The 16,188-nt window shown below is 41.9% G+C and overlaps 1 protein-coding gene across 1 annotated transcript; it reads left to right on the top strand.

Annotated features, from left to right (window-relative positions):
- The first annotated feature begins 3,226 nt into the window (after positions 1-3,226).
- Positions 3,227-15,984, top strand: LOC134398757 (acetylserotonin O-methyltransferase-like). The gene is made up of 8 exons (XM_063126243.1): positions 3,227-3,972; positions 6,685-6,859; positions 8,243-8,372; positions 10,604-10,672; positions 12,126-12,244; positions 12,373-12,513; positions 14,380-14,502; positions 15,585-15,984. Exons 1-8 carry the CDS (start codon positions 3,901-3,903, stop codon positions 15,791-15,793), a joined length of 1,038 nt encoding a protein of 345 aa, XP_062982313.1. The 5' UTR covers positions 3,227-3,900; the 3' UTR covers positions 15,794-15,984.
- Positions 15,985-16,188: the final 204 nt, after the last annotated feature.

Genomic DNA, 16,188 nt, shown 5'->3' with positions numbered 1-16,188 from the left:
TGGGGTTCACCTACAGGTTGTAGGACTGGTTTAGGCAAAGAAATATCCTTAGGTCACCTTTGGATGCCCTCCTCCAGGTGCTTCTGCTGAAGGAAACTAGATGTGGGGCTGTGAGATAAAGTGCTTTCTCAGTTGTGGTGCCCCAGAGTAGGAATGAACGCCCCAAAATGGATCACCTAGTGCCAAGCCTTTTAGAGACCTAATTCAAGATTTTACGTCTGTTTTATTCATCCCTCAGCTGTTTGTTTGTTTTTCGTATTGTATATTATTCTTTTAAATAGCCAGCAGTCCATCACTAGCCAGCAGTTCATCTTCCACGTAGATTAGCCCATGGTCCCAGAATCCAAATCTTTCACGTCGGCACCACTTTCGTAGCCAGTCGGTCTTTCCCTTTCTATTTCTCTTCCAAGAACTGGTAGGATGGATGAGAAAACTACCTGAGCCCCAAAGTTCTTGAGTTCCCTTCCCAAATCTTCAAAGTCTGATGTGATTTCTTCATAGCTCTGCTTGGCAGTATCATTTGTTCCCACATGGATGAGAAGAAAAGGATATGTATTAGTGGGCTTTATGAATTTCGTCAACCTTTCAGTCACCTCTAATCTGTCCTCCAGGGAGACAGCATACCTGGTGGGTCCATGGGTCTTTGCGACATGCTTGGGCTTCAATTCCACGTAGGTGGGAGTCTCCCACAACAACTACTCTTCTCTTTTTGTTGTTATAGGCCTTGGTATAGTTGCCTCTGCTCGACTGACCTTCTGCCTCGTGCTCAAACCTGGATAGAAGTGTAGGGCCATATCCTGGGGAAAGGGAAGGATCATCCCTCCCTGCTCCTGGGATCCCCTGTGCGTCATGTGGGCGCACAGGGATGATCCCGGGACGATCCCCAGGATATCTCCCATCTAGACATGCCCTATAGAAATACTGACAGGATTCCCCCTTCCCCATTTGCCTCCCATTCCTTTATTTATTTATTTAATTAATTAATTACATTTATATACCGCCCCACAGCCGAAGCTCTCTGGGTGGTTTACAACAATTAAAAATAGTAAACATTAAAAGTATACAAAAATTAAAAAAAACATAAAAACAGTATAAAAACAACAGTATCCATTTAAAAAAAATGTATTGCAACACGATTTATATAGGGTTTGCAACAAGGGACAATCCCAGCCACTAAAAAATGTAAAATATGCACCAGAGCCTCATGTGAAATGCAGAGTTTGCATATATAGCTGGACTTTGCCCTGACTTTGGATGCTATAAAAGCCTTGTCCTCTAAGAAAGAAGCATTTTCCATTATTTTTGGAGCTCCAAGAACAGGTAAAGAGAAGGGTGGACAAACCAACAAAGTAATGATATGTAAGATACAATGGGAAGATAAGAAAGGGGGCTGAGGAAGGGTTGCAACATGCTGGCATACTGCGTACAATAGACAGGTTTTACTTCTTGCTGACAAGGCTTTATAGGGGTGAGTTCACAGAATAGTACCCATCCTTCCTCTTCTTTCTCATTATTCCTGTTTTGGCTGTATGAGCATTATAATTCAGCACCTGAGTTTACAATCAGTATATTTGATGAAAGGGGAGGAGGAAGCTGGAACTGATATTTGTGTGGATAAATGCATGTAGTATTGTGCTGATAAAATGCAGGGATGTATACTGCATACAATATACAGTTTTTTACCTATTGCTGACTAGGCTTTATGTATGTTAGTTCATAGAATTTGAAGGGATCTCAAAGATCATTTAGCCCTATGTCTGATCAAGTACAACATTCCTCATAGGTGGATGTTCTTGCTGTTGTTTTTCAGTAGCCCTCTTATGGCTACATCAGCATCATAACTCAGCGCCTGAGTTGTTGATCAGTGTACATGATGAAAGGGGAGGGGAAACTAGAACTGATATCTGTGTTTCATAAATGCATTTAGTATTGTGCTGATAAAATGCAGGGACAATAATGAAGTCCAAATTAATCAAATTCCAACCAGGATTTTATGGCTTTGTATCCCTGGCACAGATGGTGGATCTGAACTTGCCAGGCAGAATACATTTTTAAGTCGGACTCTGTAGGAACATATTCTAAATTTTCCCTAATGGAGCTGCTAAACATTTTAAAGAATTGTTTATCTTTCCTGTGATTTGAAATTATCACTCTCTATTGAAACAATAGGGAGATTGAAATAGCACATAGAGCAACCCACTACTGAAGACTTTCTTGTCCTTAATGTCTTCCATGTCCAGAAAAGTGGATATATGAGCTGAACTATCCAGGGTTGCTAGCATATATTACTATATGTAACTACAAAAATATTACAGTTTTATTATTTTAGTGCAGTTAGACGGGGTGATTTTCATCTTCCATGTACTTCTAGAAATCTACACATATTTGTAAGTTCCCCCTTTTTAAAAAATAAATAAATAGGGCATTTCTTATTTGCTGTGAGTTTCTGTGTGTAGCCAAATGTAGCATGAAGTAACTGTGGCAGAAATGTATGGATGCCTATGAAATAGATATTGGAAGAAATAAACCTGCCTAGGAATCTATTAAACAGTTCTGATGGGCTATCATTTTACAATGTCCATCAAGCCTGCTTTGATTTCACTTAAATATCTATTGACTCATTCAGTGAATACAATACAGCAATATTACAACCATATTTATGGTATTGAAATCAGGCCCGGTGCTGCCATAGAGGCAACTCAGGCGGCCGCCTAGAGCACCAACCAAACGGGGGCGCCGAACAGCGTACCCGGAAGCTGCTCTCCTAGAGCGGCTTCCAGGTGTGCTGTTCCAAAGCCGCCGCCCCAGCCTCCGCCCAACCCCAGCGTCCTGGATCCTTCGAAGCCAGGATGCTGGGGTTGGAGCTGACCGGCCCACAGGGGGGGGGGGCAGCAGGGGCAGCAGGGCGGGGGCGGCCTTGGCGGACCCTCAACAGCAGCGGTGGCTCCTCACATCCCGGAGGTGGCTGCAGCGGCTGTGAGGGGGTTGGTGGGCCGGCCTGTGGCTGCGGCGGCCCCACCCTGCGTCGCCACCGCCACCTCGCCTCACCCCGGCCCGGCTCTCGCCCGCGACACGCTCGGGCCGCCCAACCCCAGCGTCCTGGCTTCAAAGCTGGGAGTGGGAGAGAGTGAGTGAGCGATCGAGCGAGCGGGTGGGGTGGGGTGGGGCGGCTTCAGAACGCGCCTGCCTAGGGCGCAATATAGTCTGGCACCGGCCCTGATTGAAATGCAGAAAATGGCAGCTAAAATGATCAAGGGGCTGGAGCAGCTTCCCAGTGAAGGAACATTACAACAGCTTGTATTGTTTAGCTTGGGGGGAAAAGCCGAGTAAGGAGAGACATGATAGAGGTGTACAACATTATGCGTAGTGTGGAGAATGTGGATAGGGAGACATTTTTCTCCCTCCCTCATAATACTAGGATCTGGGGTCATTCCTTGAAGCTGATTGGTGGGAGATTCAGGACAGATAAAAGTACTTCCTCGCATAGCACACAGTTAAACTATGGGATTTGGTACCACAGTGCAGTATGCAGTGATGGCCACCCATTTGGATAGCTTAAAAGGGGTTAGACAAATTCCTGGAGGAGAAGTTTATCAATGGCTACTAGTCCTGATAGCTATGTGCTACCTCCAGTATCAGAGGCAGTATGCCTCTGTAAACCAGTTGCTGAGGAACATGGGCAGGAGGGTGTTGTTGCACTCATGTCCTGTTTATGGGTTTTCCTTGGGCAGCTGGTTGTCCACTGTGTGACCCGAATGCTGGACTAGATGGATCCTTGGTTTGGCCTCACATGGCTCTTCTTATGCTCTTATATTCTAATGTGTTTTGTTGTGAGCAAAAGCAGGTTATTTCTACTGCTGAGGAAGGCTGCAGGGTCTCTGACAAGAGTCAGGAGGAACAATGGATTCTACAGAAGATCTTGAAAACATTAATCTCTTATTTGAGTATCAGTATGGATCTCTCATTTCAAAGGTATGATCCATAAGTAGTACACTACGAATAATAACATATATAAAGACTTTTAACTTGTTAAAATAGAAGTGTGGTTTTTCTTGATAAACTTGTTTTGTTAGGCCTTTGCTAGACCAGCCTATATCCTGGGGTGATACCCGGGATCGTCCCTGTGCATCCAGATGATGCACAGGGGATCCTGGGCTCAGGGAGTGATCAACCCTCCCTGACCCCAGGATATAGCCTATTCTTTCAAGCCCGCTTTTTCCCATGGTGTGGCCCGTTTTCGCGGCTTTTCCCGGCTCCATGTGATTACTCGTGAGGAGCCGGGAGCTGCACCCATCGGGCTAGGGTGCGGGGAGCGGGGAAATCTGTTTAAAAAACAAAAACCCGCTTACCTTTCCAGTCCTGTGCTCGTGCGCAGCCGGCCCTTTAAGAGACTAAACGAAATGGTGGGCATGACAGGTCTCTCATTGAGCTCACCACGCCTGACGTGTAGACTAGGGCAACACCCCACAATACTTGTATTGCAGGCTCTCCCCTCCTCCGTTGCGGACTTTCCGCTAGGTCTAGCAAAGGCCTTAGATTATAGTTGGTGACTTTCCCTGTTAGAATTTGGTCTAGTTTTAATATTTCTCTTTCAAAAGCAGGACATGAGATGGCAGTAATAGATGCAGCAATGCATTAAATATTATTATTATTAAATACTTTATTGCATATTAGCCAGGTAGGCCATTTGCATACAAACAGAATAATTGCACACCCAGCCGCCAACTCACCGCAGCCGAAAGAGTAATACAATCATTAATAACATTAATAACATTGCAGACGGCCAGGTTGTCATATTTATGTTAACTATATTAACCAACATATGGTATCAACAGGATATAATTTGATCCTATAAGGTAGTCAGGAGTTTCCTCACCTCCAGCTCCCGATGTACAAACTTTGCAGTCCTAAAGGATATATAATGATCAGAGCCTAACAGAAGTATTTGAGTTGCCTTTTTGGCCGGCATATAGTTAAACCTAGGAATTAAAGGCCCAAGATATTGCTTCCTCAATTCTGCATACATTGGCATTCAACTAGAAAATGTGTCATATCCTCAATTTTGGGGCAGCCAGCTGGGCAGTCTGCTTTCACCCTAGGATGGGTCCTATAACGCGCCTTCACCTCCATCAACTGGAGTGAATTTAACCTGCACCGGGTGAATAACCATCTTAGCTCATATGAAGTAAGAGAGGTTAAATATAAAGGGGTCTTTCCCGGGGTACTAATTATACTTTTATATATTGTATTTGAGTGGCTCACTTCAACAACAGCCAGTGATGACTGCAGATCGCAGTCAAATAATCTCCTGGAGATCTCGTCTTTAGCCCCATCAAACCCCCTCATAAAGAGGTGTGCTTGTGAATAACCCAGCTTGGAGACAGAGAGGCTAATCTTTTCTGCGCATGAATCTTTCCCCATATCATCATGAGTAGACAGCACCAGTGGTGAAGCCAGGTGGAACTTAATCTTTAGCCAGAAAAAGATTGCTACCTTTAAAATAAGTGTTTGGATTGAGTGGCATGCTGTTTCCAGACGGGCACATTAAATATAGCACCATTTAGTGTAATTTCTTTTGGAAGCGTTCATAAAATTTGGGTCTCAGCTAGATATGTTTTGCTGCTCCATTTATGGATTGTTTAATGTTTCCAATCAATAAAAGTTCCAAATACCTTGATTTGGAATTTAACAGATATGTATGTCCTCATGTCATATCCATGGCGGCAAATCGCACACAACAGATTGAAGCCCAATGATTTTGTGCATGGGACTGTGGGGAAGGAATACTGGATCCTCTGTAAGGCTTCTTTTACTACATGGGGTGAAGGCAGGGGAGGAACACATTGCAACTCATGGCTATAGCAGGTACCGTCCTCCATCCAAGCATTTTGCATCAGTCTGAAGGGAAAATGCCAGGAATACAACTATTTCCCCTTGAAAACTTTTTGTAGAACGGCCTTCAGTTTGCAGTGGTTTTCATTCAGTAGGTCTGAAGAGCACAGGTGTGCATTCAGCCATGAACTGACACAGCGACCTCATACGCTACATTTTTAGAAGAGCCTTTCAGCTTCCAGGATTTGAATGGCACACTGCCATTCAGTTATTTAAAGTTTATTTAATGCACTTATTGCCCATTTTCCTTCTGCAGTTAAAGGTGGCTTGAAATAATGGAGTGGGATAAAAACAACAACAGACATATTTTGAGCGTCATCAGATGGGTGGATTTTCGTGTTTCCATACCATTGCTATGGCCTCCTGCTGTTGTCCCACAATAGCGACGGTCTTTTTACATGGGGAGAGAAAGAGGAAGCAGCAACGACCATGTGGTTCATTCATTTATATTGTGCTACTTTCCCTACACACAGCAGGAAATGGCAGCATATTCTGTGTTTTTTTTAAAAAAAAAGATGGATCAAAAGGGGTCTATTTTGCAATGGAAAAACGAGCAGAAAGAATGGGAGGTATGTGTGAGGTGGACAATGTCATCTAAACAACATGCAAATATCTGGAAGTGGACAGTAGCGAGCGTGTGATAAAATGCTCGTCTGATGACACTCTTTGTGTCTCCAAAGTATTTCCCCTGTATATCCTGCCTCTCTTTATAAACTTTATAAGTGTAAATTATCTGACCTTGTTTCTTCTTCTTCTCCTCCTCCTCCTCCTCCTTTCTGCCTTTGTTTACAGATTATGTTTACAGCCTGTGAGTTGGGAATATTTGATCTGCTGCTCAAGTCAGCAGGACCCCTGACCTCAGCGACTATTGCTGAGTGTCTGGGCACCAGTCCCTCCAAGTTGGAGAGGGTGCTGGAGGCCTGTGTGGGGTTAAAGCTCCTAAGAATGGAAAGGAAAGACAATATAGGTAACTATATTACAAGGATGCAAAAAGTGTGGCCTCCAATCCACAACCAGTTCCTCAAAAACCTATCTGTCAACCCCAAAGCTCCTCAACATCTATCACCCCAGAAAAAAAGAGAGAGGGAGAAGAAAGCACTCTAGGAAAGGGATACCTGCAATAGAAGTTTCATTCCCATATTGTCCTTGGGAACATTACTTATTGGGTGGATTAGAAATGTAATAAATAGCTGTATAATAAATAAATGAAAAGGCTGTGTTGAAAAGTTCCTGTCTGCTTCTTGGGACGTTGCAGAGATGTTCTAGGAATAATGCCTCTATGGCAGGAACTACAGAAGCCCATTCCTAGCCCATTTTCTCCATTTTCTTGATAGTGGTGGAGGGAAGAGATGTGTTAAAGCTGTGGGTGAGTGTGGGTGTGTGTTTATTTACGTGGGGGAGAAGTGAATGGATGTGGATGTAGATATGAGTGGGGATAGTTTCTCTCTATGTGGGAGAGCACATAGAGGGATCCCATCCCTTGGCAGATAACCCCAAGGGAATACAGCACAAGTTGCCCACCACTATATTAAACAGAAGGCATTAAAATATTAGAATGTACAAGATAAGCACAGTGTGACGGAGTGAGTGTTGTGTGTGTGAGTGGAATGTGAATGTGTATATGTGCATGCATGCAAATACGTGGCCCTCATCACTCCAGCAGATACCTGATGCAGCCCTTGAGGCCCAAAACGTTGTACATCCCTGCTTTATTAGACGGAGAAAACAATATTAGTGCTTTCAAAAATGTTAATTTAAGTACTGGTGGTGGGAGATAAAAGTCTTTGGCCATCTTGTCTACAAAGAGTAGATCTAGGTCAGAAGTTATTTGCACAATTTACTGCACTACTTTGATCTGCCACTGTTTGCGATAGAAGGAAGGAAAGGAACCTCTCGTGCAAGCACTGAGTCATTACTGACTCTTGGAGGGACGCCAGCTTTCGCTGACGTTTTCTTGGCAGGCCTTATAGCTGGGTGGTTTGCTGTTGCTTTCCCCGGCCGTGATTACCTTTCCCCCAGCTAACTGGGTACTCATTTTACCGACCTCGGGAGGATGGAAGGCTGAGTTGACCCAAGCCGGCTGCCTGAAACCAGCTTCCGCTGGGATTGAACTCAGGCCGTGGGGAGAGTTTCAGCTGCAGAAACTGCTGCTTTACCGCTCTGCGCCACACGAGGCTCATTGTTTGCGATAGAAGGAGCAGTCAAAATGATTGTACCCTCATGTTCACCTAATATGGCTTAAAACTCCGAGCTCTGTCCTCTGTTGTTGCATCAGACATTTTGTTTATGCATTTAAAATTAAGGAGAAAAAAAGGTGTAATAACATTGATCTCTTTTCCCGTTCCATAAGCTCACTATGGAAACACAGATATTTCCAATCTCTACCTTGCTGAATCGAGTCCAAAGTCTCAGTATCATTACATGATGCACTGGTCTGGCGTCACCCTTTTGAATTTGAACCACTTGACAGATGCTGTGAGGTGAGAAGAAAGGGGTCTATTTAGTAAGGCGGAAATCATCAAATGGCAAGTCAACATCTTAACTTTCCTGAAGGCGATATGATTAATAATCTAGTGAAACGTTGTACTGCCTATGGAAGGACGTCGCCTTCAGGAAAATTAAGATGGCCACTGGTAGTTTAAAATACTGCGGTGATGATGTATTGAACATATTGTAATGATGGAGTTAAAAAGCTACAGTTATAGTGGTTGTAATCATCTGCAGCTCAAACCTTGGGGGAACAACTTTACTGCAGCTTATTTGGTGTTTGCTGCTTTGACTACACGTAATACTGCTGGCCATGGAAATACACACTATTTATTTCTTGGAGTGGTAAGTTCCAGGGGCAGCACTTACATGGGTTTGATTTTATTTGGATGAAGAGGTTGTTGTGTTTTTGTAATATTTGGGCTTATTTATAAAAACAGCTTAGGTAGAGGCAGACCACATATCATTTGTATCAACAGGAAATCTATGGCCCACAACAGATCCCCAGAGAGAGGTTTCCAAAAAGAGAAATCACTGGTCTGCATCTTTCTCAGACTCCAAACTACAGTTTCTCTTCTCTTCCTTTACAAACACCCACACCCACCCACACACCAATTGCATCATTGTTACCTACGGGTTGGAGAAGGTATGCCACCTCCCCCCAGTCTCTCATTGTTTTCTCCTGTTCAGAACACTCCTGAATGGTCTCTGTATCAATACACATTCCTCTAACAAGTAGTTTAAGATACAAGCAGCTTTCTAGGTAGAAAACACAGCTTTTGACGAGGACGCTCCGCAGAAAAAGTGTTAACATTTGCTCCTGACGAAGGATCTTGGCATCCGAAACGTTGAGCTTTTTGAGCTTTTTAAATAAAAATCTTATCTTTGACAATACCATTAAAGATTCATTATCCTGCACAGCAGCAAAGCCAGTCTCTCTTCTCACACCGGTAGGTTATTTGGCCAAAATAACCTACGCAAAAAAATAAAAAACTGTGCAGAGTTGGCTATTTGATCCACTGTTGGTTATCATGTTGGTTTTGTGAACCGCCCAGAGAGCTCCGGCTATTGGGCGGTATAGAAATGTAATAAATAAAAATAAATAAATAAATAAATCATATTATTTATTTATTTATTTATTTATTTATTTATTTATTTATTTATTTATATTATGTGGTGTCCACTGTTGGTTATTTCATTGCCCACAGAGTTGCAAGGCAAGAGTGGTCAAAGCGACAGCTCTAGTCCAGCCAGCAGGATAGTTCTTTGGCAGCAATGGCTAATGGGATACTAGTGGGAGGGAGGGAGGGCAGGAGATGAGTCAACTCAGTGTGGACTAATAGTTAACTCAACACTCATCTGAATCCACACCATGGTTGATTATTGGCATGTCATGTGGGGAGTACCCCATCTTCAGAGAAGGCTATCTAACACTGTTTAACTACAAGCACTCCTTAATGCTGGGTGATACCTTTTCATTACCCTTCCTATTTTAATCTAATACACCTTTTTCTCTTTGGTTTTATGGTATGGGGCCTGAATCATGATATGTTTTAGGGCCTCAGCATGTCTTAATCTGGCCCTGAGTATTGCTTTAAGGTAAACTCACAGAGATAGTTCTATTCACAGTAATCAGATAGTAAACATAATCCTATTTTATTGCAGCTCCAGGCATCGCTGTTTCAACTTATTTGCTGTGACTGGGAAAATAATATTGTAACAGCCCCTGAAAGAAGGCAGCTTCCCCATGACAAACCTAAAGCACATGGTTAAGCTGAGACTTAAACCCAGATCCATAGTTGTACACTGCTTTAACTATGTCACAATTTCTCTTTGATTTGGATCAAGCCATTAGACAGCCTGAAATTTTGAGGGAGGGGTGCCCTAAAAGTAGGGGGCAGTTCATCTTGGGGATGTCTTCACAGTGCCGCTTTGTCACTCCTTCCTGGTGAAAACCCACAGTATCACACATTTAAATTTTAAATGTTCTGAGTCTATGAGTCCATAAACCAGTTGAACTGGAAGTATTGACAAGTGAATTGATTAGAACTCAAGTTTGGCTTGACACTTTTGTGATAATTAGAGCCTGTGATTTTTAGAGTTAACTTTAAAACAATGCATGAAAGTGTATTGTGTATATGGGGTGGGGGAAAGACCCCCCAAATTTAATTTGGTTGTTATGCTGCCTAATTGCCAAAAAGCTAAAACAAATATTTTGTTTCAGGGAAGGGAAAAACCAGTTGGAGAAATCACTGGACAATCCATCCAAAGATATCTTTGAAGCTCTTTATAGGTAAAAGTAGCATTGGGGAGAGGGGGTATTTCATCTTCATCAAATTAAAGCTTTATAACACAACAGTACAAAATGCATGAATTGTATATGCATTCTCTCTGGGCTTTTCCTGCCTCTTTTGTCTATGGGAGAGGACACCATCTTGTCCTTCGCCTCAGGCACCAATATGTCTTTGGCCGTCCCTGTTACTAGATCCTGGGGACCCACCAACTGGTCTGGAGTCCATACAAAAGACAAACGCTTTGGGTTAAAGAATTCTAGGCCAAGGATTTGTTTTGAGAACCAGGACTGAATTAAGCTCACAGTCCTTCCACCCTAATCATCCAGAGATCTAGCAGTAGATTAAAATCTACCTTGTGCCCACATCTGTATTCAAATCCCTGGGGCGATAAAGAACTCAATGAATAAATTATCTCACAACAAAACCCCACTCCTGGTTACCCCAAGCTTCCTTAATTTCAGCAAGATAATTTAGGATGGGAATATAGTAATGTTCTTGCTACTATTGTTAAACAATTGGAATACAGAAATCCTTGCCAATATACTTCAAATCATTGAGAGATGTACTAGTAGATCTAGCTGTCTCTCTCTGCCGATGCCTGCATTAGAATCCCTATGCTGATAAAGGGTTTTAGAGTTGGAGTATCTTAAGCCAAAAATAGTTGGGGGGAAATTGTGGAAGCATGTGGATAGTGGAAGCATGTGGATTATTATTATTATTATTATTATTATTATTATTATTATTATTATTATTATTATTATTATTTGTCATCCATATGCATGGTGCACTACAGGAAATGAAAATTCAGCCCCCCTGCAACAAGATGCTTAAGCCATCCTAGGGAAAGTTGATCTAGAAAATAACAGAGGGGCACAAAGGATTTTTTGTGCAGGATACAGATTTCCACAGATATAGTCATTATGGGCCCAATTCACAACCATGCTTTGCCTTGGTCTTCCAGTGCTGTACCATGCAGCAGTGTGGGCTGCTGAACAGAAAGTCCTCTTGGAATCTCAGCAGCCATACTTGTGATCCAGAAACTATGCAGTGTGGAGAAGAGTGTTTCTTCAGCCCCTTTGAGGACTCCATTTCCTCCATTTCCTGCAGACATCCATTTGTCAGGCATGTGGGGAAAGGGCTTTCACCTATGTCGCTCCCAATGGAATGTGCTCTCCCAAGAATTAGGAATTGCGTTCTCTCTCTTGGATTTTAGAAAGGGTTTGAAGATACCTCTTTTTAATGTAGCCCCATAAGCTTCACTCCAGGGACTGTGGAAATTGCTCCCTCCAACCACAGCAGCAACACAAACAGACAAAGAGCAACAGGGCTTTCCAAAGCCCAATTATAGCTACGGAGTGCAACATGATTCTAAACCAAGGTCAAGTTTATGAATCAGACAGTATTTGTGGGTATCCCCTCTGCTTATCTGCCAATGTCGTCTTGAATTGATAGATCAGAGGAGGGCATGAAAAAGTTCCTAAATACCATGAATTCTGCTTGGTGCCTGCACGATACAGATGTGATTGCTGCACATGATCTTTCGCATTTCCCACTGATTTGTGATATAGGGGGTAAGTAACAATTCTCAGTAGTTTTCCTTTACTGGTATATTGAAATTATTTTGCATAGGAGTGGTTGGAAAATACATTGAGAGGCACAGAAATTTATTTTTTAAGTTTGTCTTTGTTTTCCCTTTAAGGAGGTGGTGGTGCCTTGGCTAAGAAATGTGTTTCATTGTATCCTAGTTCTACTGTGACAATTTTAGACTTACCTAAAGTAGTGGAAATAGTCAAGAAGCATTTTGTATCTTCAGAAGAACACCGGATTACTTTCCATGAAGGTAAATGTAGTTTGTTCTGAGGTACTATTCATGGTATAACTTATCAGAAAGAAAATTAGTAATAAGAACTAGCGGTCAGACATAAAATATCTACTACCCTACTGTTCACCTACTAGATGGTATAATAGCTTAATCCTAAACAATCCTAAATGAATTTATATGTAAGCAACTCTTGTTCCTCACAGTGGGATCCATTGCCAAACAAGCCTACTTAGTATTTGCAACCTTATTTTAAATTGCTGTGATGTCTGGAATAATACCCTTAATGCCAACATTTATTTTGATGTTGTTATGTATAAATAAGTCACTTTTTCATTTAAGTTGACTTGATTCAGCTTTGAGGTTTTATTTCCAAATATATTATTAGAGGCATGCAATGCTTTGACAAAACTTCTGACATTTCCCTACTATTCCTGCATTTTTCTTGAAATTTAATCTATAATGGACCTTGCCATCTTCTAGACATCATAGCTTCTTCTGATCCATAGAACAGATGGAATAACTCTGACATAACCTTCACATTTGAAATTTCATTACTGCAATTATTACACATTGTAGCTGTCAGGAGAGCCCTTCCCTCTACACAATCAACAAAACAGAGACTCAATCACCATGCTAATAAGCCTTTATTATCCCAACAGTAAGCTTTTTCACAATACCCACTCAATGAAACTCAAAGACTGCCCTTGACCTCTCCTTTAGGGAAGACTTTAGCAAGACTTTGCCACCAAATTGACAATAGACAGTAATGGAAAAACTGCTAAAGGCTGCTTAAGTTCCTCGCTATGGGTCCCTCCTGCATTGGCACTGGTGGGTGCCTGTTCTAGGAGAGCATCTCAAACTACTCCTTAACTCTGCTCTCTTGGGGCCTTTCTTCACCTGCCTTTTCCCCTGGGATCATCGCTGAATCATCCCTGTGCGTCCAAATGATGCACAAGTGATTCTGGCAGCATGCACAGACAATCCCTCCACAGACATCTCCCCTGCGTCCCTCTACACCCTTAGGCGCAGAAAGGGCCTTAGACCATCAACACACTCCTGCATCAACCAGTAATACACCTCCTCCTCAGAGGGGACTTGGCTTCCCACAGGAGGAGGGCAATATCTTGGTCTGGGACACCTGTTTTTCTGTAACTAAATCACAACCAACCAAGAAACCAACAAGGAACAGCTTGCAGTTATTGGAATTGAATTAACATTTATGCTCTTGAGGGCCACATTCCCTCTGTGCGTATCACATATTTGCAGTAGGTGGGCCAAAGCTGTCAATGGGTAAAGCCAGAGCCAAAAGTGGGTGGGTCCGCCCTTTTCTTTTTCTGTCACACCTTTTCTCTCTCTGTCTCTTTTCATAACATATACTGCTTTCAGTGATTTAGATTAAATTAGAGGGATGTATTTCTCACCATAAGTCTGTCCAAACTGACTTCACTTCCATTCTTCCTCTCTTATGTTATGCTTTGCTTATCACATTCCTTCTATATTTATTTATTTATTTATTACATTTCTATACCGCCCAATAGCTGGAGCTCTCTGGGCGGTTCACAAAAATTAAAACCATTCAAAGTATAAAACAACAGTATAAAACCATAATATAAAATACAATATAAAAGCTCAACCAGATAAAAACAGCAGCAATGCAAAAATTACAAATTTAAAAATGATTTCTCTTTCCTCTTTACATTGCTGCACCCTGATGTTCCCTCATTCGCCTACATGTATTTAAGCCTTTGCCTTAAAAAGCAAGGCTAGTTTGCACTATAGTACTAGCAGTTGACAGGATCTGTCTTTTAACCAGTGATTTATGAAGGGGAGCACTTCCTTACATAATATGCTTAATTAACCTGATCTTGACCTAATTTATTTCAGGGGATTTTTTTAAAGATCCAATTCCTGAAGCTGACCTATATCTTTTGGCTCGGATCCTGCATGACTGGGATGATGAGAAGTGTGTGCAGCTGCTAACCAAACTGCACAAGGCCTGCAGACCTGGTAGGTGTACTTATGTAGCAGAAGTGGCCAGAACTGCTTTCCCTAACCTGAGAGGGGTAAGTGAGCAGCAGGGGTTAAAAATAAGGGTACTGTTGTGGTTTTAGTAGTATTTTATTTTTGGGAGGTGCTTTGAATGTCCTTGATGGAGAGAAAAGTACCTGATTATTCTGGTGCTTGTCCCTCTCTCCTCCTGCCAGTCTGCTACTCCAATTCAGTGGTGTTTCCCCACTGGTCACATAAAATAACAGAAAAACTGAGAAAGTCTCAGATGTCTAGTTCTTTAGAGATCTGGCAATGGGCCAGATCTACACCTTGTGTGAAATCATTACGAATGTGGAATAAAAAGCAAGAAATAACACTATGAAAGTGTTTTATGGAATGTAGATTGTGCTCTAACATTTATCAGTGCACTTCAGTACTGCTATAAAGCACTAGTGTAGATCTAGCCCAAGTCCCATCGGAAGGCTCCCTTCTCCTGGTCTTGGTTTTTTCTCATTGGTTTTTATAATTTGTACAAGATCTGAACAGCCCGTATTCTAAAAAAGAAAGGAAGAAGCTTATGTTCTTATTCTATTTATTTGTGACATGTACAGTATATACCGCTGAATATAATAAAATCTTTTAGCAGTTTGCAAAAGCATCCTCAAGTAGGATCTGCAATTTAGGCTGTTTTCTTTCCTTATTTAGTAATGGGCTTGCAGCTTCCCTGGTAAAATGTACCTTTTTCATCCACCCCAACTTCATCCATGTCTTGGGCCATGTCGGGAAGCTAGGAAGTGGAGGCACTTATCTTCAAAAATGTCTACAATCTAAGTTGTGGGATTTTTGCTGTTGCATTGTGCATGTTCATGGCTTACAAGTTATACTTCTCCACTGGATAGACCACTGGATTAAAAGGAAAGAAGAAATGGTCTATTAATTATCATTCAAAGTCATTTTGGACTGCCCTCCTTATGTGACAGTACCACTCAGGTTAAATTGCATTGCTCTTTACCCTAAGCTTCTGATCCATACTCTTCGAAGCCATACTCTTCAAAATACTTCTGAAATAAATTATGTCTTATCTTTCCTAAATCAAACAGGTGGTGGAGTGTTAGTAGCGGAAACAGTTCTCAATGAGGACCGAAGTGGGCCTTTAGTATCCCACCTAAACTCCATACTGATGCTGCTTCATACCGAAGGAAAAGAACGAACTGCATCAGAATATAACGTGCTCCTCAATGCAGCTGGTTTCAAAGAAATTCAGCTAAAGAAAGGGAGGGTCTACAGTGCAATTTTAGGAAGAAAGTAACATTGCTCTTGCTTCAATTCCTGCTAATGGAAACTAGAATAATAAAATGTCTTCCATCCTAACAATTTATTCAGCTTACTGTTCTAGACACCAATTTGTTTCAAAAGAGAAAAATGTGGCATGACATTATTTTACAAACTCTGGCATTGTTTGTCAGCCTAGGAACTAGGGGTGTGCATCCAATTCAACTCTTGAACCATTTCTGGTACTTCTCTCCAAAATGACCAGAGCTTTGGAGACACAGCCATTCTTTATCCCCAAATTAGTACAGTATACTTTTGCTTCCCTAAGCTCTGATGTAAATACACCCCTTCAACATAAACAGCACCTATCCTTTGGAAATGTTGCTTATTTTCACTTGGGACACCTCTAGGCAGTCTGTCATTTTCAGAACA

Source organism: Elgaria multicarinata, chromosome 5 (assembly GCF_023053635.1).
Source record: "Elgaria multicarinata webbii isolate HBS135686 ecotype San Diego chromosome 5, rElgMul1.1.pri, whole genome shotgun sequence".
NCBI lineage: Eukaryota > Metazoa > Chordata > Lepidosauria > Squamata > Anguidae > Elgaria > Elgaria multicarinata.
This window is presented reverse-complemented; position numbering and strand designations above follow the sequence as displayed.

Excerpts from the sequence above, each read along its gene's own strand:
- LOC134398757 (XM_063126243.1), top strand. The coding sequence starts at position 3,901 with ATGGATTCTACAGAAGATCTTGAAAACATTAATCTCTTATTTGAGTAT. Across the intron at positions 3,973-6,684 it reads ATGGATCTCTCATTTCAAAG|ATTATGTTTACAGCCTGTGA; the intron begins GTATGATCCATA and ends CTTTGTTTACAG. Across the intron at positions 8,373-10,603 it reads CACTTGACAGATGCTGTGAG|GGAAGGGAAAAACCAGTTGG; the intron begins GTGAGAAGAAAG and ends ATTTTGTTTCAG.